This window comes from Chlorocebus sabaeus, chromosome 24 (assembly GCF_047675955.1).
Source record: "Chlorocebus sabaeus isolate Y175 chromosome 24, mChlSab1.0.hap1, whole genome shotgun sequence".
NCBI classification, from domain to species: Eukaryota; Metazoa; Chordata; class Mammalia; order Primates; family Cercopithecidae; genus Chlorocebus; species Chlorocebus sabaeus.
In genome coordinates, this window is record NC_132927.1 from 29,100,721 (window position 1) to 29,125,117 (window position 24,397).

A 24,397-nucleotide genomic window follows, 5' to 3' on the forward strand; every position below is an offset into this window, starting at 1 on the left:
TATCATACTGAAACCATACCAAAGTAAATTTTTTCAGCATCAGCTTAATCTCAAAAATTTCACAATCATAACTTAGTATGTATACAAATCACATACTAACTTTGACAATTATTCCTTTTTTTTTTCTGAGACAGGATCTGGTTCTGTCACCCAGGCTTAAGTGCAGTGGCACAATCTCAGCTCATTGCAACCTCTACCTCCAGGACTCAAGCAACCCTCCCACCGCAGCCTCCTGAGCAGCTAGGACCACAGCTGCGTGCCACACACTCAGCTTATCACCGTTCCTATCTTAACTGGCAAAATATCACAGCTTGTGTGGACACAATTATGAATTATTTGTATATTTTTATTATAAATGCATTTCTGTTTCATAGATTTCTTGATTTATTAAGGACACTGGTTTTTACCCAGAACATTGCTTTTATCAAAATTTATATGTGTACTACCACAAAATATTTTATCTTCAATTTTGAGCTTTAACTGAATTTATACTAGCATTCACAATAGTGATAATGTTTTCCTTCAACAGAATGAACTTCCAAAAGTTTTACTTTCAGTCCATTGATTAAATGAAATAAATCAAACAATTTTTTTTTCTCTGTCTCCCAAGCTGGTGTGTAGTGATGTAATCATAGGTCACTGTAACCTGGACATTTAGGTTCAGCTTCCTCCTGGTCTCAGCCTCCTGAGTAGCTAGAATTGTGGGTAGGCGTCACCACACTTGGTTAATTTTTTTTTAGTTTTTATGTGTAGAGATGGGTCTCGTTATGTTACCCAGACTGGTCTTGAACTCCAGGCCTCATGCAATCCTCACATGGTGGCCTCCAAAAAGCACTGGGAAGCCACCATGTGCCCAGCCTCAAGCGATTTGTTAAATGAAATGAAACAGTTGATAATGACACCATTCAACTATGTGCAAAGTTCTTCTGCCACTGGAACCAAGTCAAAAGCTATGACTTCATTCTTTGACTCTGTGTGTGTAAAAGAAAACATGGAATTAAAAATGGGCAAAATTAGTTTAGAATCTACGATGGAAAATGTTCAAAACAGTGGTCACCTCTGAAGAAGGAGTGTGGTTTGAATGGAATAGGTATGAGGAAACTTTGTAGAATAATGCTAACATTCTATATCTTAATAGAAGCCTAGGTTACACAGGTATACGCATTTGTCAACACTCAGCAAATGCACACTTAAGATTTGCATATTTCATTGTATAGTAATACTTTTATCAGGCCGGGTGCGGTGGCTCACGCCTGTAATCCCAGCACTTTGGGAGGCCGAGGCGGGCGGATCACGAGGTCAGGAGATCAAGACCATCCTGGCTAACACAGTGAAACCCCATCTCTACTAAAAATACAAAAAATTAGCCAGGCGTGGTGGCAGGCACCTGTAGTCCCAGCTACTTGGGAGGCTGAGACAGGAGAATGGCATGAACCTGGGAGGCAGAGCTTGCAGTGAGCCAAGATCAGGCCACTGCACTCCAGCCTGGGTGACAGAGTGAGACTCCGTCTCAAAAAAAAAAAAAACTTTTATCAAAAGTACACATAAACAAATATTGGACTCTAGTTAATGATATACTTCTACTTATGTGGATCCATCTAGTTAATGACATATTTAGGAGGAGGTATACTAATGCCTGCAATTTACTTTGAAATGCATCCAAAAAATAAGATGTTCTAATGGATGGCTACAAGGATGGACAGATGAACAGATATGTGGTAAAGTGAGTTTATTACAATTGTGGAATCTAGGCCAGGCATGGTGGCTCACACCTGTAATCCCAGAATTCTGGGAGGCCAAGGTGGGCGGATCACCTGAGGTCAGGAGTTTGAGACCAACCTGGCCAACATGGAGAAACCCCATCTCTACTAAAAACACAAAATTAGTCAGGCATGGTGGCGCATGCCTGTAATCCCAGCTACTTGGGAGGCTGAGGCAGGGGAATCACTGAACCCGGGAGGCGGAGGTTGTGGTGAGCCGAGATCGTGCCACTGCACTGCAGACTGTGGGCAACAAGAGCGAAACTCCGTTTCAAAACCAAAAAACAAAACAAAATCTGAATAAAGTACAGACTTTCAGATACAATTTTTTCCCTCTATTTTATCTTTGATACTTTCCATAATAAAATGTTAAACAGGCTGGATGCGGTGGCTCACACCTGTAATCCCAGCACTTTGGGAGGCCAAAGCGGGCAGATTACCTGAGGTCAGGAGTCCGAGACCAGCCTGGCCAACATGTTGAAACTCCATCTCTACTAAAAATACAAAAATTAGCCAGGCATGGTGGTGGGTGTCTGTAATCCCAGCTACTCTGGAGGGTGAGACGGGAATCGCTTGAACCCAGGAGGCGGCGGTTGCAGTGAGCCGAGATCACGCCATTGCACTCCAGTCCAGGCGACACAGTGAGACTCCATCTCAAAAAAATAAATAAAATAAAGTACATAAAAAATAAAATGTTGTCCAGGCGCGGTGGCTCACACTTGTAATCCCAGCACTTTGGGAGGCCGAGGCGGGCAAATCACAAGGTCAGGAGATCAAGACCATCATGGCTAATACAGTGAAACCCCATCTCTATTAAAAATATAAAAAATTAGCCAGGTGCGGTGGCAGGTACCTATAGTCCCAGCTACTCGGGAGGCTGAGGCAGAATGGTGTGAACCTGGGAGGTAGAGCCTGCAGTGAGCTGAGATCACGCCACTGCACTCCAGCCTGGGTAACAGAGCAAGACTCCATCTCAAAATAAATAAATAAATAAAATAAAACATTAACAAAAACAAACAAACAGAATGAGAGCTATTCAGTATAAATACTTCTCAAGGGGTTTCACCGTTGGAAGCAGATAAATGGGATAGTATGTACAAGGCAGGTTTTTCAAGTTTTTCATTAAGATACTGGACACATCAATAGGTATACGTACATACCTTGTAGCTCGCAGATTTAATTCCGTCAGGCACCTCATCCTGAAAAAGAAAAAATATGTTTTTAGATGGCATTTATTCTATCTTTTTAAAACATATCTTAAATTTCTATGATTTATGAGAAAAATCCATAAAACAAATTATCGAAGTTGGATTTTTTAACAGAATAGTTAGGTAGTATTTATATGATTTCTTAAAAGTAAATAAAAATTCAAGAACAAATTATTCTATGGATTGCTGAGCATACATTATATATATATTACAGCAAGGAAATGTAAAAATAGTCATTTAGCCATTATTCCTTTGGATGTTCAAATTGTCCCATATTTGGCCACTAGGAGATCCACTGAGTGCTAACTTGATATTCACACCTGTGTTCTTTTGATATTACTCCAGTGGTCCTTAGTAGAATTTTTTTTGTTTTGTTTTCTGTGATGGCCAGATATTCTGGGTTCTTGGAACCCAGGGGTTTGGGTCACAGAGACAGATCCCTCATGAACAGCATGGTGCCATCTATGAGGTAATGAATTAATCTATTAGCTCTATTATCTAGAAGTAATAAGTTCTATTATCTAGAACTAATCTATTAGTTCACTTGATACCTGGCACCTCCCTGCTGTCTCTTGCTCTCTCTTGCCATGTGATATGACAGCTCCCTTTTTGCCTTCTGCCATGATTGTAAGCTTTAGGCCTCACCAGAAGCCAAGCAGATGCTGGCACCATGCTTCTTCCCACTGCAGAACTGGGAGCCAAATTAACCTCTTTTCTTTATAAGTTACCCAGTCTCAGGTGTTCCCTCATAGCAATGCAAAATGGACTAACACATTTATGTTACTTTACCAGACTCTTCCCCATCTCATCTTCTATTCCACACTCCCCACAATATTGCCAGTTAGCATTCTAACCCTGATCTAATCGTGGCACTTCTCTGCTAAGCTAATATTATCTGTATTTACAAACTAAGAATATTTTTAGATGGATAAATATCTTCCAAAGATTTTTTTTTTTTTTTTTTGAGATAGGGTCTCACTCTGTTGCCCAGGCTGGAGTGCAGTGGCAGATCTCAGCTCACTGCAACCTCTGCCTCCCAGGTTCAAACGATTCTTGTAACTCAGCCTCCCGAGTAGCACTCTGCTATGTCCAGCTAATTTTTGTATTTTTAGTAGAGACAGGGTTTCACCATGTTGGCCAAGCTGACCTCAAACTCCTGACCTCAAGTGATCTGCCTGCCTTGGCCTCCAAAAGTGTTGGGATTATAGGCATAAGCCACCATGCCTGGCCTTCCAATGATCTTTTAAAGAAAAAAGCTTTTCTCCATCATAACATCAGTTCAAGAAAAAAACACGTATTGCTGCCAGGTACAGTAGCTTATGCCAGTAATCCCAGCACTTTGGGATGCCAAGGCAGGTATATCATCTGAGCTCAGGAGCTAAAGACTACACTGGGCAACATAGTGAAACCTTGTCTCTACCAAAAGTACAAAAAATTAGTTGGGCATGGTGATGTGTGCCTGTAGTCCACCTGTAGTCCCAGGTATTCGGGAGGCTGAGATGAAAGGATTGCTTAGGCCCAGGAGGCAGAGGGTACAGTGAGCCGAGATCACACCACTGCACTCCAGCCTGGGCAACAGAGCGAGATCCTGTCTCAAAAACAAGCAAAAAACACAAACAAACAAAAAAGTATTGGCATGAAAGGCATTCTGCCTTTCAGTTCTTCCCAGCTCTGCAGAAGCTTAAAATAACCAGATCCTGACTCAATTTTTCAGTGCAAATTGATAACTTTCACCTGATTCTTTTATAGCACTTTTATACATTCAAATCAAATAATAAATATATATTTAACATTTCTCAAATGCTAAAATTGGTTGTTTTCTCTAGGATTTACAATGAAATACATCTCATTCATCAGTCTGTCAACTGATGGAATCAATAAGCTATTATTTTATGCTACAGTATTTTCAGCGTTTCTGCTCCCTCCAATGTTCTTTTCCAAATGGCATCCCCTAGTTCTACGCCTCATCAATAATAATCAGAAATAATTGCTATCTCAAGATGAGATTTGACTTTGCAATAACTGTAAAATATTTATATTTTCTAATATTAATAAAAAGCTCATTTAATGAAAAGTATAATTAAATTTCTTTATTAAGCATCTACCATATTTTAGCATTTTTACTAATTCATATAACTAGGATACTGGTAAATTTCCCCAACTAATTTTTTCTATTACTAAATTATAAACGTAAAACTTAGAATACAAAATGTTTACATTGTTAATATCACTTTAATGATATGCTCATGCTTTAATAGTAACAAAGTGTTTCATAAATTAATCCTTTAATTTGCAGTAAGTTGTGTCTATATGAGGATTAATGTAACAAAAAACATGCTTCTCATTCTCATGGTAAAATGCCCATAAATAGTATGTGACATTGGCCTTAATTCCACATGCTAGATAAGTCTGGATAACAATATTTACATATGTAAAATTAAACCACCCAAAATCACAATACCACTTCACATCCATTAGGATAACTATTATCCAAAAGAACAGAAAGTAAAAGTATTGTCAATAATGTGAAGAAACTGGAACTCTTGTGCATTGCTGGTAGGAATGTAAAACGGTACAGCCACTGTTGAAGACAGCATGGCAGATCCTCAGAAAAAACAAATGGAACTAACACATGATCCAGCAATTCCACTTCTAAGTATATACCCCAAAAAACTAAAGTAGGGACTCAAATAAATATTTGTGCATAGCAGCATTATTCACAATAGCAAAAAGGTAGAAATAACCCAAAAGTCCATCAACAGGTGAATGTATAAACAAAACATAGTATAGGCATACAGTGGAATATTATTCAGCCTTAAAAAGGAATCGAAGCTGGGCATAGTGGCTCACACCTGTAATCCCAGCATTTTGGGAGGCCGAGGCGGGCAGATCACCTGAGGTCACCAGTTCAAGACCAGCCTGACCAACATGGACCAACATAGAGAAACCCCATCTCTACTAAAAATACAAAATTAGCTGGGCATGGTGGCGCATGCCTATAATCCCAGCTACTCAGGAGGTTAAAGCAGGAGAATCACTTGAACCTGGGAGGCGGAGGTTGCGGTGAGCTGAGATCGCACCACTGCACTCCAGCCTGGGCAACAAGAGCAAAAAAAAAAAGGGAAACAAATTCTGATACATGCTACAAACATGTATCAGGCTAGAAACACTATGCTAAGTGAAATAAACCATGCAAAAAAGGACAAATATTGTATGATTCCCCTAATGCGAAGTACCAGATTAGTCAAATTTGGAAAGAAAACCCAAATGGTGGTTGCCAGGGACTGGGAGGAGGGAGAAATTAAGACTTATTAATAGGAACAGTTTACAGTTTCAGTTTGGGAAGATGAAAAGTTCTAGATACAGATGATGGCAATGGTTGCATAACAATGTCAACATACTTAATGCCACGGAACTGTACACACAAAAACTGTTAAAATGGTCAACTTTCGAGACCAACATGGCCAACATGGTGAAATCCATCTCTACTAAAAATACAAAAAATTAGCTGGAGGTGTTGGTGCACACCTGTAATCCCAGCTACTTGGGAGGCTAGGGCAAGAGAATTGCTTGAACCCAGGAGGCGGAGGTTGCCGTGACCTGAGATCGTGCCATTGCACTCCAGCTTGGGCGACAGGGTGAGACACCGTCTCAAAAAAGAAAAGGTCAACTTTATTTTAAAAGTAAAATAAAAAGATGTACTTTTAAAGGGAATAAATTGTCATTCAAAAATATTTTTAAAACTCTATTTTCACAGTAGGATACTTCAAATGTTAAAGCTCTGAAAATTCCTAAGTAAAACCAGGTGTTTTGTCCACTCACACCCCAGGAATCCAAGGCAAAAATACACCCGAAAAAAGGGGGGACGGAATTTTGTTTATACTTCAATTAATTTCATTTTATTATGCTATATACATAACTTGGTTCAGAAAAGATGTAAGAGGAAAAATAAACATCAAGCCAAAAGAACTACTATCAATCTCCCTAATAAGTAAAAGGACTATATTAACCACAAAATGTTAATTCTATTATTATGAAGGCAGTGTAATTCAAAATAAGTTTTATAAGTTTGGGTTCTTAATGTATAAATATTGAATGTTATATTTAAACTAAGGACTGCATGATTAGTTTAGTTATATTGGCCCCCTTTAAAAAGTTGTAATGGGCCGGGTACAGTGGCTCACACCTGTAATCCCAGCACTCTAGGAGGCTAAGGCAGACGGATTGTTTGAGCCCAGAAGTTCAAGACCAACCTGGGCAACCTCATCTTTATTTTGTCAAAAAAATTCTTAAAATAAATAAATAAAACAAAACAAAAAGTTGTAATGGACGAAAAAACATGTAACAGTTTTTAAATGTATACATGGTTCTTACAGATTGACATGGTTTGACAGCACAGTCCCTTCTTCCACATTGGCTGATGTCATTCCAGAAAGGACATGGTCTCTTCAGGTTTACCTGTAAAATAGTAATAGGAAAAAAAATTATAAAAATCAGAATCCCAAAATTATAATTGCCAGTTACAAATTATGGTGCTATAACTTGGTCACGTTATCAATTGCAAACATATTATTTCTTCCACCTTCTGTTGCCAGTTTCCAACAACTGCATAAATGTGAAGCTGGTATAAATTGGTAGACTTGGTTAGAAAGACACAGACTGGGTCAGGAGCGGTGGCTCATGGCTGTAATCCCAGCAATTTGGGAGGCCAAGGCGGGCGGATCACCTGAGGTCAGGAGGTCAAGACTAGCCTGGCCAACAAGGAAAAACCCCATCTCTACTAAAAATACAAAAATTAGTTGGGCATGGTGGCAGGTGCCTGTAATCCCAGCTACCCGGGAGGCTGAGGCAGGAGAATCGCTTTAAACCAGGAGGCGAAGGGTGCGGTAAGCCAAGGTTGCACCACCACACTCCAGCCTAGACAACAGGAGCGAGACTTCGTCTCAAAAAAAAAAAGGACACAGATTGGATTGGGCATGGTGGCTGATGCCTGTAATCCCAGCACATTGGGAGGCCAAGGCGGATGGATCATCTGAGGTCAGGAGTTCAAGACCAGCCAGGCCAACATGGCAAAACCCCACTAAAAATATAAAAATTAGCCGGGTGTGGTGGCAGGTGCCTGTAATCCCAGTTACTCAGGAGGCTGAGGTAGGAGAATTGCCTGAACCCGAGAGGTAGAAGTTGGCATGAGCAGAGATCACGCCACCGCACTCGAGCCTGGGCGACAAAGCAAGACTCGGTCTCAAAAAAAAAAAAAAAAGACACTGACCGCCATTAAATAGACCCTGAACAGAGGGCAACTAGGAGCCAAAGTAGCTCGACTCACATTCTTTTCAAACAAGAAAGAGTTAACAGATAGAGAATAGACAATTGTAAACTCTGACTACAACTAAATATTCCATTGGTCAGGTTTTCTAAACTCTTCTAGTAGATATCTCAGGATAAAACAGCACAAGTCATTTGTTAAAATAATATAGGTCAGGATAAAGTCATGATTCTACAAAAAATATTTAATTATTTTAATTAATTGAAACCAATCTGTTTTAGAAAATTATGATCTCACCATTTTAATAACAATATATAATAACTTCTGTCCTAACTTCAATTTAACCAACTAGGTTCTAACTCTATTGTGTAAAATTCAGTTACTAAAATTATCCAATGGATGGTTTCAGAATCACATGGTTCACTCTTATGAACTGAATTTTCTTAACAAAGCCTATATCAATTTTAATTAACAACTACAATGTTGAAGCTCAGTAATTCTTAAGAAAATGTAATTATCCATTTAAAGCATTCATATATAAAAAAATTAAAATTAAAAATACCTTGTAATATCTAAAGTAGTCACTTTCGAGAAGTTTTTGTAGTCTTGGGAAAAGCCTGTAGTTATTAAATCTATCAATAGTTTCAACGTCACAGGTACAATCATCCAAGTAACCACTAACCTGTTACAAAGAAAATGAAATATTAAATTGAAATGTCCTAAATGCAACAGGGTTCTTTTTCCTCACATGGTTATTAGGAAACAGCCCCCTATACAACCAATCCTTATCCTCCCTCCTCCCACATAGTTTCTTGAGATGGGGTATGACAATAATCTAGTAATACTGCTGTTCTTGCTATATACTGAGAAATGGATTGGATACTTCTGTAAGGTGTGCAGAGCTCATCACACACACACACACACACACACACACACACACACACACAGAGTTGGTCCCCTGGCAACCATTTATTTTGTAACTCTGCCCTCCAGGCCATAGTTGACCTGACCAAGGGTAGGCATCTAACTCAAACCAGGTCATGGTCCGCGTCTAGGATCCTAGAATTGAGAATAACAGGGAAAGATGTCTCCCTGTGGCAAGACCAGTAAACAAATACTCCATCATGTGAACTGAGGAGCACATGAGCCAGATGGCAGAGAGCAGAAAAGTTTTAAAAGATACACAAAGCTTGATTGTGCTTGGAATTCTTGGGGGAAAAAAAGATACACAAAGAAGCAGAAGTAGGAGATAGAGAGAAAGTACATGCTACTTAGATATCTGAGGGATTTCCAGCTCCCACTTCCACTTCTTTTCTGAGGCACAGCTGCATTCCCATCCTTAGCTTTCAGTAAAGATCTAACAACCCTCAAATAATAGGCTGTAACAATTTCTTAAAGGTTTGGAATGGTGCTTAGAAACTACTTATCATTAGTAACAATGAAACAGCAAACTGACCTCAAAGTCAGTCTGCTCTTCAAATTTTTAAAGCTAACATCTCAATGATATGTACTAAATCAAGCTATTAAATGTGCATATCCTAGGATACAATGGTAATGATAATAAATATTATCAGTTATGAAACTAGAATTCTTTTTTTCACCAGTGTTACTTGCCAAATTAAACTAAAATTCTTAAGTGTTTATTTGAGCTAGAAAAACATCTAACAGAATTAAAGATTGCTTTAAGAAACAAATATGATTCCAAAAACAAAAACAAACCTAGAAAAAAAATGTTAAATATAGCATGCTCCAGAAAAGAGATATTTATCATACTCTGATCTAGATATTTGCATTTTAATCTACTTTGGATTATATTTTAGGAGGATCTATTGCCTAGAAATAAATAATTTAAAAATCTACTGACAAGGAAGCAAATCAATAATACTCTATTGAAATACTGAATTAAGATTCAGTATTTTAGAATACTGTAAAATCCTAAACTTTAATTTGAGAATATCACAAAAGAGTAATGGAAATTTTTCACCTAAAAGAAATAAGAATACTTTGGATGACAACAGCAATATTCAAGAGGAACTTTTTACTGCTTTTCCTATTCTTACTTGTTTTGGACTAATTCAGTTTCTAGAAATCTGATCTACATATTTTGTCATGTAATAACTATTTTCATTTCATATGCAAATTTGTCCTTGTTTCCTACTAAAAATTCTCTGAATACACAAGAATCTCAGAGTCCTAATTTTGGATACCAACAACACAAAGTACTTTTAACCTAAATGATTTGATTTTTCAAACTTTCTTTTGAACTTTAAGAGCAGAACTTCTAGGGACAAAAAATAGCTGTTTCTCCTATTTGATATGAATTATTATACAAAGAATGACAGACACAGAGACTGCAAAGGCCAAAGGGACATATGCAAAGTAGAGACATTAAGTTACAAAAAGAAATACATGAAAAACTTGAGAGCAAGTTTTAAGGCATCCATTCTTCCCCCAGAGGAATTCATTTTTAAGGTAAAAAAAATCTTCAAGACTCAGCTCAGTATCACCTTTTTCAGCAAGCTGTCCTTCCAGTACTCCTTACCACCCGCCGGGTTAAATGCCTCTTCCAGCTGCTCCCAGGTCACTCCATACACTATTATCTAAGTATTACTGTACCTCACAGCAGTGAATTTATCTATTTGGCTCCTGCCCACTAGAGTATAAAATCCTTGAGTGAAAAATCATATACTTCCAGAAAGCACACAGTAGATGCTCAATAATTATTTGTGGCCTGTAATCCCAGCACTCTGGGAGGCTGAGGCCGGAGGATCACTTGACGTCAGGAGTTGGAGACCAGCCTGACCAACATGGTGAAGCGCCATCTCTACCAGAAATATAAAAATTAGCCAGGCATGGTGGCCCATGCCTGTAGTCCCAGCGACTTGGGCGCCTGAGGCAGGAGAATCACTTGAACCCAAAACGCAGAGGTTGCAGTGAGCCAAGATTGCACCACTGCACTCCACTGCACTCCAGCCTTGGCAACAAAGTGAGATCCTGTCACAAATAAATTATTATTATTAATTATTATTATTATTATTTGTGGAAGAGGTGGGTGAATACATGAATGTTGTCCATTGGCACTCATCACTGGGGACCAGCACCATACTGTCTCATTAAACATATCTAGAACCATGTCACCCATGGTATGCTCAGTGCCCCAGAGTACACAAGCACAGGGGCAGAAACACACATAGCAAGTAAAGCAAGCAACAAAGGTAAACACCTTTTGTCTCCATCATTCTTCCTATCTCTATCCTCATTACAAAGGAAGCTCTAAGAAGCCCCAAACCAGAAAGAAATGCAAAAATCCTCCAGAGCAGAGATGGCATATAGCCAAGAGACCTCAAAGGAAAGGAGGCAGGATAAATGGTAGATTTTTAAATGTTCTTGGCCGGGCGCAGTGGCTCACGCCCGTAATCCCTGCTTTGGGAGGCCCAGGTGGGCGGATCACGAGGTCAAGATATCGAGACCATCCTGGCCAACACGGTGAAACCCCGTCTCTACTAAAAAAAAATACAAAAAATTAGCCAGGCGTGGTGGTGGGCGCCTGTAGTTCCAGCTACTCGGGAGGCTGAGGCAGGAGAATGGCGTGAACCCGGGAGGCAAAGCTTGCAGTGAGCCGAGATGGCGCCACTGCACTCCAGCCTGGGCGACAGAACGAGACTCTGCCTCAAAAAAAAAAAAAAAAAAAAAAAAAAAAAAATTAGCTGGGCATGGTGGCACATGCCTGTAGTCCCAGCTACTCAGGAGGCTGAGGCCAGAGAACTGCTTGAACCTGGGAGGCAGAGGTTGCAGAGAGCCAAGATCACACCACTGCATTCCAGCCTGGGCGACAGAGCTAGACTCAGTCTCAAAAAAAGAAAAAATGTTCTGCCCCTTCTGATATATGGAGTACGAGGTATTCTTAACTACAACCACAGGTGGCAGGGCAGCTAAGGGAGTATAATAAGGGTGGCAGGAGTTTCAATGGATGAAGACAGTTCAGTAAAGAAAAGACAGGAAGATTCTCGGAAATTCATGCCATCTGACAGCTCAGATAAGCCTGCCAACCTGATCCCTGGGAGAGAGTCTGGCAAAGATGGTGGCAGGATCAGTTCTAGAAACCAGAGAACAAAGCATGTTACTAGAATAGAATCTCAGTCAGGCAGTGGCTCACGCCTGTAATCAGCACTTTGGGAGGCTGAGGTTGGTAGGTCTCTTGAGCCCAGGAATTCCAGACCAGCCTGGGCAACACGGTAAAACCCTGTCTCGGCCAGGCGCGGTGGCTCACGCTTGTAATCCCAGCACTTTGGGAGGCCGAGGAGGGCGGATCACAAGGTCAGAAGATTGAGACCATCATAGCTAACACAGTGAAACCCCGTCTCTACTAAAAATACAAAAAATTAGCCGGGCATGGTGGCGGGCACCTGTGGTCCCAGCTACTAGGGAGGCTGAGGCAGGAGAACGGCGTGAACCCGGGAGGCGGAGCTTGCAGTGAGCCGAGATCACGCCACCAGCGGGGCGACAGAGTGAGACTCCGTCTCAAAAAATTAAAAAATAAAAAAACCCTGTCTCAACCAAAACTACAAAACAAAAACAAAAACAAAAAAAACTTAGCCAGGCATGGTGGCATACGCCTGCAGTCCCAGATGCTTAGGAGGCTGAGGTGGGAGGATGGCTTGAGCCTGGGAATTCGAAGCTGTGGTGAACTGAGATTGCACCACTGCACTCCAACCTGGGCAATGGGAGTAAGACCCTATCTCAAACAAAAAGATAAAGATTAGAGCTTCAGGAAAGGGCTAAGGTAAAATACAGTTAATAGACACAGAACAGGATCCTGGAAACAAAGCAAAATCCTATTACCTCAACTAAGACCAAAGACAGGTGCCAACCTGGAACAGGGAGGACTGGATGTTGTTTCAGGAAGTGCTAAGGCTGCCTAAATAACTACTAAATGGAACAAAGGTAAGGTGGAAAATAACTACTACACTATATCCCAAGGTGAAACAGAACTCTGACCTACCATAGGAATCTAAATTTTTTTAAAAAGCTAATGTGTTTTAAAGGTTAGTATCCTAACGTTTGAGGTTCACTGCTCTAAGCTTCAAGTAATGACAGCTTTTGGTAGAGGGCCAATCTAATAAGCAGAGATAAGAAGGCCCCAGTTGAGGGACGGTAAATAGGAGGACCAAGGTAGGCCTGACACATTAACATGGACCACTTCAAAATTCTAGCCTTTGGTCAGGCATGGTGGCTCACACCTGTAATTCCAGCACTTTGCGAGGTGAAGGCCAGAGGGTTGCTTGAGTCCAGGAGTTTGAGACCAGCCTGGGCAACACAGCGAGGCCTTATTTCTACAAAAAAATAAAATAACTAGCCAGGCATTGTGGCGCACGTCTGTAGTCTCAGCTACTTAGGAGGCTAAGGTGGGAGAATCGCTTGAGCCTGGGAGGTCGAGGCTGCAGTGAGCCATAATCATGCCAATGTACTCCAGCCTGAATGACAGAGCAAGACCTTGCCTTAAAAAAAAAAAGTCCTAGTCTTTTTAAGAGTTAGAGAGCCTCGGAAGGCTTTCTATTACAACCTCCCAAGCAAAACAGAAAATGCCTCCATTAATATCCCTCAAGGAACAGGCAGTGTGTAATAATAGTGTGTACATTCTTGTTTTTTTTTTTTTTTTTTTTGAGACAGAGTCTTGCTCTGTCGCCCAGGCTGGAGTGCAGTGGCCAGATCTCCGCTCACTGCAAGCTCCGCCTCCCGGGTTCACGCCATTCTCCTGCCTCAGCCTCCCGAGTAGCTGGGACTACAGGCACCCGCCACCTCGCCCGGCTAGTTTTTTGTAATATTTAGTAGAGACGGGGTTTCACCGTGTTAGCCAGGATGGTCTCGATCTCCTGACCTCGTGATCCACCCGTCTCCGCCTCCCAAAGTGCTGGGATTACAGGCTTGAGCCACCGCGCCCGGCCAATAGTGTGTACATTCTAACATCAGACCTCCTTAGGTTTGAATCCCATCTCTTCCAGTCATTAGTTTTTCACTTATTTAACCTCTCTAGGCCTTGGTTTCTCGTATTAATAGAAAATAGTGGCCGGGCACAGTGGCTCATGCCTGTAATCCCAGCACTTTGGGAGGCTGAGGCAGGCGGATTACCTGAGGTTGGGAGTTCCAGGCCAGCCTGACTAACATGGAGAAACCCCATCTCTACTAAAAATACAAAAATTAACAGGGTGTGGTGGCATGTGCCTGTAATCCCAGCTACTCGGGAGGCTGAGGCAGGAGAATCACTCGAACCCAGGAGGCGGAGGTTGTGGTAAGCCGAGATTGCGCCATTGCACTCCAGCCTGGGCAACAAGAGCGAAACTCCGTCTCAAAAAAAAAAAAAAGAAAAGAAAAGAAAACAGTAATAGTTTTCATCTCAAAGATGTGATACCAAGGTAAATAGTACAAAGTAAACTGTTATTACCCTACTTCTGCTTAAATGCTTCCAATGAAAGGGAAGCATGTATTACTTCCCAAAGTAGCACATGGCATTTTCATCATGAATAAGAAAAATACAGCCAAATTTGCAGCTAAAATTTCCCAAAAATTTGACATCTGTAGCCCCAATGGAACAAAGAACTAGATAACCAACAGTTAGCTATGGAAGGAGCCTCAATTACTTTGTCTGTTGACTCTGTCAGATTTGACCAAATGCAAAAGGCAGGATAAAGGAAAATTACCACATACTGCTTGTTCACTATTCTCGTGTTACAGGTATCCTTTAATTTGCAATGAAAGACAAAACAACACTTTCTAAAGTTTTCTTGTGTATCAATATATTCTAGTCTTATCATACATTATTTTATTTTTTCACTCAAAGCACTGTAAGAATCTATTCCTCATATACTTTTTTTTTGAGATGGAGTTTTGTTCTTGTCACCCAGGCTGCAGTGCAATGGTGCGATCTCAGCTCACTGCAACCTCTGCCTCCCAGGTTCAACAGACTCTCCTGCCTCAGGCGCCCACCACCACGCCCAGCTAATTTTGTATTTTAGCAGACACAGGGTTTCACCATGTTGGTCAGGCTGGTCTCAAACTCCTGACCTCAGGTGATCCACCCGCATAGGCCTCCCAAAGTGCTGGAATTACAGGCGTGAGCCACGGCGCCCAGCCCTCATATACATTTTTTATGAAATATCTTTTAAACGTGCTCAAAGTGTGAATTAGGAAAGAGAAAAAAATAAAAGGTATCCAAATAAAAAATAAGTAAAATTGTCTCTTTTTGCAGATGACATGAAATTATGTATAGAAAATCCTAAAGACTCCACCAGAAAACCATTAGAACTAATAAATTCAGTAAAATTGCAAGAAACAAAATCAACATACGAAAATCATTTGTGTTTCTATACACTAACAATGAACTATCCAAAAAAAATTAAGAAAACAATTCTATTTACAATAGAATGAAAAAGAATAAAATACTTAGGAATAAATTTAACAAGGAGAGGAACGATCAGTATGCTGAAAACTATAAAGCAGTGATAAAAAAAAAAACTGAAGATTACACAAATAAATGGAAAGATATCCCATGTTCATAAATTGAGAGTATTAATACTGTTAAAATATCCATACCACCCAAAGTGTTCTACAGATTCAGTGCAATTTCTATCAAAACTCCAATGGCATTTTTCACAAAAATAGAAAAAAAAATTGTAAAATTTGGATGGAACCACAAAAGATCTCAAGTAGCTACAGCAATTTTGCAAGAAGAACAAACCTGGAAGCAGCGTACTTCGTAATTTCAAATTATATTACAAAGCTACAGTCATCACAACAGTGTTGTATCAGCATAGAAACACATACATAGACCAATGGAAACCAATAGAAAACCCAGAAATAAACCCACACATATGTGGCCAACTAATCTTTGACCAAGACCATACAATGGGAAAGGACAGTCTCATCAATAAATGGTGGTGGGAAAACTGGATATCCATGTGCAAAAAAATGAAATTGGATCTTTATCTTACAATATACACAAAAATCAACTCAAAGCTGATTAAAGACTTCAATGTTAGACCTGAAACACCAAGACCTCTAGAAAAAAACATAGGAGGAAAGCTCCATGACATTAGTCTTGGCAATGATTTTTTATGTGACACCAAAAAGACCAGCAACAAAAGCAAAAACAAGTAAGTGGGACTACATGCAACTAAAATGTTTCTATGCAACAAAGAAACAAGCAACAAAATGAAAAGGCAACCTACAGAATGGGAGAAAATATTTGCAGACCATCTGTCTGACAAGATGTTAATATCCAAAATATAAAAGGAACTCACACAACTCAACAACAAAAAAACAAATAACCCAATTACAAAATGGGCAAGGGCCAGGCACGGTGGCTCATGCCTATAATCCCAGCACTTTGGGAGGCCGAGGAGGGCATATCACCTGGGGTCAGGAGTTCAAAACCAGCCTGGCCAACAGGGCAAGGTGGCGGGTGCCTGTACTCCCAGCTACTTGGGAGGCTGAGGCAGGAGAATCACTTGAACCCAGGAGGCAGAGGTTGCAGTGAGCCAAGATCATGCCACTGCACCCCAGCCTGGGTGACAAAGCAAGACTCTGCCTCAAAAAAAAAGGATAAGGACCTTATATATCAAATATTATGTGCTACACCTTAAATATATGCATTTTTTTTTTCCTGACACGCAGTTTTGCTCTTGTCATCCAGGCTGGAGAGTAACGGCACGATCTCACCTCACCGCAACCTCTGCCTCCCAGATTCAAGCAATTCTCCTGCCTCAGCCTCCTGAGTAGCTGGGATTACAGGCATGTGCCACCACTCCTGGCTAATTTTGTATTTTTAGTAGAGATGGGGTTTCTTCATGTTGGTCAGGCTGGTCTTGAACCCCCAACCTCAGGTGATCTGTCTGCCTCAGCCTCCCAAAGTGCTGGAATTACAGGCGTGAGCCACCACACCCAGCCAATATATGCAATTTTTATGTGTCAATTATACCTCAATAAACGTGGAGAGAAATACATAAATAAATTGATGTGCTCACAGTGTGCTTTAGTTGGCAAAGAACTTCAGGTGTACTTAATTATTGTGTTTTATGACCATAAAAAAATAACATGAAAAGTACTCATCTGTTGACACAAGTACACTGGGACAAGTCTGTCAATGGAAACAGGGAAATACCAAAGATTCCACACCAGGTAGTAGGCACCATTCTAAGGACCTAGAACGCTACAGGTCATTTTGGTTTTAAAGACTTAGTCTTGCTGAAACTTTAAATTGTCGTCAAATGACTGGCAACCATCAGGAAAATATTTCTTCCACACAGTTTATTCAGAAAAGCCTGGAATGCAGCACACAATGAGAATCAGTGCACACCTCTCCAGTGTAACCTGTTTCAAAGATCCCTCTGACTAAGTTTTAATCCTGGGCTTATTTCCACCCACCACTCAACATATTAGCAAGTGTCTCTCCCATGGCTCAGCCACTGGGGCTAACAACTAAAACCATTGTTTCAATTGACCTAACAAGACAATTGACAGGTTAAATCTGCTAAATGCACGCCAAGCTAAAAAATATCCATTTTTGGAGTATTTATTTTGAACTCTGAGCTACTCTCCCCTTTCATTAGCCTGACAGAGATTTACCATGCTCCAATAAGCTATCTTGAGTGCTACTAGCACTAGCCATATTAAGATTGATAAAACATCGTGAGCAGGCCGGGTGCAGTGGCTCACGCCTGTAATCCCAGCACTTTGGGAGGCTGAGGCAGGTGGATCATGAGGTCAGGAGATCGAGACCATCCTGGCTGACACGGTGAAACCCCGTCTCTACCAAAAGTACAAAAAAATTAGCCAGGCGTGGTGGCTGGCGCCTGTAGTCCCAGCTACTTGGGAGGCTGAGGCAGGAGAATGGCGTGAACCCGGGAGGCGGAGCTTGCAGTGAGCCGAGATCACACCACTGCACTCCAGCCTGGGCAACAGAGCGAGACTCCGTCTCAAAAAAAAAAAAAAAACAACAAAACATCATGAGCAAATCAGAGTTTACAAACATCGTGAGCCACCGCGCCTGGCCTAGGTTGTATACACCATTCTTACATGAGGTTACATATACAGATTCACAAGTCTAAGGCAATGAATCACTCATTTTGAGCAACTAACACTTAAGCACTATTATCAAAGGAACTTACAACATACAGTGAAAATAATTTTAGCAGGATTTGATGTCAACTAACAGGTGTATGTAGCAACTGACCAAATTCAAAGACTTCATTGGAGTTATCAACCAATCTGAAAGATCAGTTCCAGAAAACATGCAAATGGCTTGCTACGCAGAATAATTTTTAAAATATACTCCTGCTGGCATAGTGCTCGCATCTTATAATTTCCCTAGGACTTGTTGAGCATCAATTATTTACCAGGCTCACTTTGGAAGTGTCACACCTTTTTTTTGAATTCATTTTTTGATCTCCCCAAAATTGTTCACAGTAGGTTTCAACATATGCTTGACGAATTTAATCTGATTACTTGTAGAGCTCTACACATTTTAATTCAATGACTTTCTAAGGCCACAGCTCTGGCTCAAATCAGACCTGACATTCTGTGAACTGAACGCTACAATAAGCCAGGCACCATGCAACAGTGTGATGATGGATGGGGATGTGTTAACCCAAGGCAGATGTGGTAAGAGGGACAGGCAACAGGAAGAAAAGATAAAACTATTACCAAAACAATCAACGGGACTGTGCAGCTCACTGGATATTGTAAACAGAACCAGAGAAGATTTTAACTTGTATTTCCAAATATTAGGTGAAAATTTAGTTTTTAATTTAGTTTCTAGCAATATTTCCTAACTTGTTTTTTTAAGTGCTTAGGATCTGTGCCTCCCACGAATCCCCAGTGAACATTATTCACTAAACTATAGCTCTTCAGGGCAGGGATAATGCCATAATTATTTCTGTATCCCAAACACTCTGGTCAATGTGCAGAGTGGTTACGTTTGTTGAATGAATGATTAGTACCATTTATCTCCCCTTTTCTTTCTTCATTGTTTTTTCTTTTCCCTCTCATGCTGTTTCTCTGTGTATGTCTGTCTATATGCTTACCTCTATTTTTCTCTGCATGTCTATTCATCAGTGCCACCTTTCCTTCTTTCTCCCCTCATCCTCATCCCTTCCATTACTGGCCCTATTGTTTCATTTATAGAATTGGAATCGATAGTCTCTGTTCTTAGTTAAGAAGATCTTTTTTTTTTTTAATTTTTTTCACTTAGGCTCCCTCAAATCATGAGATAAGTAGACCATTCTAAATTTCTAAATTTCTGTTAAAACTTTTTTTTAACTATATGATCCTCGGTTTACATTATTATTATTATTATTACTATTATTATTATTATTTTGAGGCAGGCTCTCACTCTGTCACACAGGCTAGAACACAGTGGTGCAATCATGGCTCACCACAGCCTCAATCACTGTAGTCAGTAGGCTGGGAAAGGCAGACCCACCCTTAATCCGGGTAGGCACAATCTAATCAGCTGCTAGCATGGCTAGAATATAAGCAGGCAGAAAAATGTGAAAGAGAGACTGGCCTAGCCTCCCAGCCTACATCTTTCTCCTATGCTGGATGCTTCCTGCCCTCAAATATCAAACTCCAAGTTCTTCAGTTTTTGAACTCAGACTGGCTCTCCTTGCTCCCCGGCCTGTAGACAGCCTATTGTGGGATCTTGTGATTGTGTGAATTAATACTTAATAAACTCCCCTTTATCCCTTTATATATATATATATACACACACACACACACACATTTCACTGGTTCTATCCCTCTAGAGAACCCAGACTAATACAGACCAGGTCTCTAGGCTGGTCTCGAACTCCTGGGCTCAAGCCATCCTCCCACCTCAGCATCCCAAGTATCTGACACCACAGGCGCACACCATCACACCCAGCTTTTTTCTTTTTTAAATTTTTTTTTGTAAAGACATGGGTTTCACTATGTTGCTCATGCTGGTCTTGAACTCCTGGACTCAAGAGATCCTCCCACCTCGGCCTCCCAAAGTGCTGCGATTACAGGCTGGAGTGACCACACTCAGCCCAATTTACTATTTTTCAAGGTTGATTCTGAAAAGAAACACAGATAGCCACCCTCGTTCTAAAAGAAAAAGGGGCTTAACAGAAGTTTATGTTAGGGAAGTATTTGAATCTGAGGGTATTGTGAAAGAGGAAAAGTTTAATCACTAGTTAGAAGAAAAAGAAAATAAATGTAAAGAATTTAAAGTTCTCCAATTTTAAGCAGAACGCCAAAAAGGTTACTAAGGGAAAACAAAAGTAAAAGTTGAAGAGTTCAACATGTACTTTTATTCCACTCTCCAAATCTCCAGAATGTAGTTGAAAATGTTACATTGGACATCTTCTTTCCGTAACGAATATTTTAAAGTCACTTATTTCTATCTTTTTTTTAAAATGTTTAATCTCGGTGTTGCATTGTATTTCTAATCAGAAGAAAAATGACCCTTTTTCCTTTTAAGTACTTGATTGTGTGTCGTTGGCAATCATTGAGGGTAAAGGGCTTTTCAATGTCTTAGTTGTAAAGTAGCAATTTTCTGTCAACTTCCAGTAGTTTCCTAGATAACACTAACCAACTCCCAAATCACTCAGCAAAACAATATCCAAGAATGTAAAGCAGTGGAAGAGAAACCTTTCATAATATTTAAACGTATCTTTCCTTCTACATGGTATCATGCCCCTAAACACGTTATTTCCGGTAATAAATTACTAGCAAAATCCACTTACGAATAATATGGATGCCTACCCCTTAGTTTTGTATAAAACGTAATTTTTATCAACAGAGTCAACCAAAAGGTGGCTTTGACAAGAGTAATCACATTGAAATACCAGATATTGAGGATAATGGAAACCTGTAAGTTTTTCTGAATTTTTTGCTCAAGGAACCACATCTCTTACAGAAGGAAATGATCATAATCCGCTTGTATATCAAACTTGTGCACTGAAGAATAAGGACCATCCTCCCAATTCATACCAGCTTAATGGGTGTCAGGATGAGAGAATCTCATTATATTCGAGAAAAAGAGCACACAGGACCGGAAAACAGAGGGCAACTGCGGTCCCAAAGACATCAGATAGTTGGGCTTAGACACAAAAAAACCACACGCAGCCATTCTTCCGCCTAACCGAGATCTGAGAGCAGCCCACAAACGTCTTAGCCAGAAAGGCTGGCGAAATGCACGCAGCACTGGCACTGGGTACACAAGTTCCCGGTCAAGAGAGAAGTGAGAAAGATCCAGGTTCTGTGAAAATAGCAAATACTGGCAGTGCGTTGTACACTGTGCACACTCTCCCTGGGCAGAGAAGACCAACAAAGATGCATAAACCCACTCAACCGCGTGCACCTAACCCCTCTCCTGGGCCGAAGCACCGGAGGACGCGCCGACGTCCAGGCTGCCGTGGAGGCCCGGTCCACGCCAAGCCAGATGCAGTCCCGGCCACCGGGCAGCAGCACAGGAGTCTCGTTCCCGGCGGGACGAGATGCAAGGACGCACCCCCAGCCGCTCACCTGCCAGGGCGTGCGGGACAGAGCGCGCCGCGGAGGGCGCCGGGACCCACAGCACCAACGGGCACATCGCTCACCTGGCAGAAGCACCTCTGTGCCGCTGTCTCCGGGGTCTGCTGCTCTCCGTGGCCCGAGCTGAGCAGCCACACGGCGCCCAGGAGGCCAATCAGGAATCCCCAGCCGCGGTCCATTGCCGCTCCGGCAGCTCGTCGCTCCACGCCTGGGAGTCCAGTCCGCACGCTCGGTCGCGGGCCGTGCGCCCTCAGATGAAGCCCGCGCGGGCCGGCCCCGGCGGCGCCCCACCTCGGGGCCGCCTCCCAGGCCCGCCTCAGCCCTCCCGCCTCTCAGCGGTTGCCACCTAGCGACCCAGCCTGCGGACGTGCCGCGGCGCCCGCGCCGGCAGCCCGGGGCCTCGGACCGGTTCCTTCCCGGCGCGTGAGGCTGACGCACCGACCAGCTTCCCGGCTCGGCCCCGCCCGGCCCGCCGGGCCCGCGCCCGCGCCCGCCCCCGCGCCCGCCCCCGGCTCTCTGACGCCCCCGGCCTGGAGATGCGACCCGGCACGCACAACCCCAGGCCCTGCGCGGTTGTCGGGGGACCTTCCCGTTCCCAGAGCGAGAGCGAAAGCCGGAGCGGCCTGTATTTTCCTGCGGGGGCCCCGCCCCATCCCGCTCACTCCGGGCCAATCCTTCCGTATCTCAATGCGAGGCAATCAAATCGTACGAATTACGTGTCCACCGTGTTCCCGGCGGAGTCTTAAAGCTGAAAGGGATATTAGAGAGCATCTAGACCAGGGCGGCATATGTCATTTATATTTTTAGTAGCCACAGCAAAAGAGTAAAAATAACAGGTACCTTTTATTTTTAAAATATTTTTATTTAACCCCGAATGTGCAAATTATTATTTCAAAATATAATCAATATTCAATTTATTCATATTTGACTTTTTTGTCTTTGAAATCTAGTGTGTATTTGATGCGAACTAGACCCATTTCATAGTCAAATGTGACTGGCTAGTGCCCACTGTATTGGACAGCGAGGGTGAAAGCCACCCTCTCATATCATAGGAGGAAACAGGCCCTTCAGAGAAGTGAGGTAACGTGAGCAAGGATTGGAGCTGGGTAGTGATAGAGCCAGGTCTTGTGATCCCGAGTCCTGATCTTTTAACATTCAGCGTTGGGACTAGTCTATATGCTTTCCCCCTCCCCCCCCCCCCAATAGGGCCTTCCTGGGTCACCCAGGCTCTTCTGCAATGATGCGATCGCGGCTCACTGCAGCCTCGAACTCCTGGGCTCAAGCGATCCTCCCACCTAAGCCTCCTGTGTAGCATAGACTACAGGCGTGCGCCACCATGCCCGGCTAATTTTATTTTTAGTAGAAACGAGGTTTCACCGTATTGCCCAGGCTGTTCTCAAACTCCTCAAGAGCGATTTTCTGAGATTACCCTTTTTTTTTTTTTTTTTTTTTTTTTTTTGAGGCGGAGTCTCGCTCTGTCGCCCAGGCTGGAGTGCAGTGGCATGATCTCGGCTCACTGTAATCTCTGTCTCCCGGGTTCAAGCGATTCTCCTGCCTGAGCTTCCTGAGTAGCTGGGATTACAGGTATAAGCCACCACGCACTCCGTTAATTTTTGTGTTTTTAGGAGAGAAGGGGTTTTGCCATGTTGGCCAGGCTGGTCTCTTAACTCCTGAGCTCAGGTGACTCACCCATCTCAGCCTCCCAAAGTGCTGGGATTACAGGCCTGAGCCACCGCACCTGGCCTTACTTTAAAAAAAAAAAAAATTTTTTTTTTTTTTATTTGAGACAGAGTCTCACTTCCTCCCCCAGGCTGAAGTGCAGTGGTGCAGTCTCGGCTCACTGCAACCTCCACTTCCGGGTTCAAGTGATTCTTATGCCTCAGCCACCCGAGTAGCTGGGATTACAGGCCTGCACCACCACACCCAGCTAACTTTTGTATTTTTAGTAGACACGTGGTTTCACCATGTTGGCCAGGCTGGTCTCGAACTCCTGACCTCAAGTGATCTGCCTGCCTCAGCCTCCCAAAGTGCTAGGATTACAAGTGTGAGCCACTTCACCAAGCCTAAGAAGATAGTTTCAAGGTGAAACTGGCAGCTTTCCGACATCTTGCATGCACATTAGAAGTTGAAATAGTTCAAATGACTCAAACTCAAGTATTTTACTGCAAACCCTAGAGCTCTATCACTGCCAAGCAGACATGTAGTAAAAAGTCAACAACCCATGTGAGATCCTGATGGACCTGAGAAGCTCTAATTCTAGTATCTACAACATGTCTCACATACATATTAATACAATCTCCCTCCTAACCTGAAAGCTTTCTTTTTTTCTTTTTGAGACAGTCTTGCTCTGTCACCAGGCTGGAGTGCAGTGGCACGATCTTGGCTCAATGCAGCCTCCAGCTCCCTGGTTCAAGTGATTCTCCTGCCTCAGCCTCCTGAGTAGCTGGGACTACAGGCACACGCCACCACCCCCAACTAATTTGTTTGTATTTTTAGTAGAGACAGGGTTTCACCATGTTAGCCAGGATGGTCTCAACCTCCTGACCTCGTGATTCACCTGCCTTGGCCTCCCAAAGTGCTGAGATTACAGGCGTGAGCCACCGCGCCTGGCC

The 24,397-nt window shown here is 42.1% G+C and overlaps 1 protein-coding gene across 1 annotated transcript in view; it reads right to left on the minus strand.

Annotated features, from left to right (window-relative positions):
- Positions 1–22,436, minus strand: part of ERO1A (endoplasmic reticulum oxidoreductase 1 alpha) — a 59,018-nt gene extending 36,582 nt beyond the window's left edge. Inside the window, exons 1-4 of the mRNA XM_007986697.3 lie at positions 21,851–22,436; positions 8,797–8,916; positions 7,343–7,426; positions 2,921–2,959 (exon numbers count right to left, since the gene is read on the minus strand). Of these exons, the coding sequence (XP_007984888.1) occupies positions 2,921–2,959; positions 7,343–7,426; positions 8,797–8,916; positions 21,851–21,964 (357 nt within the window). The 5' untranslated portion in view covers positions 21,965–22,436. The remainder of the gene's footprint in view (positions 1–2,920; positions 2,960–7,342; positions 7,427–8,796; positions 8,917–21,850) is intronic.
- Positions 22,437–24,397: the final 1,961 nt, after the last annotated feature.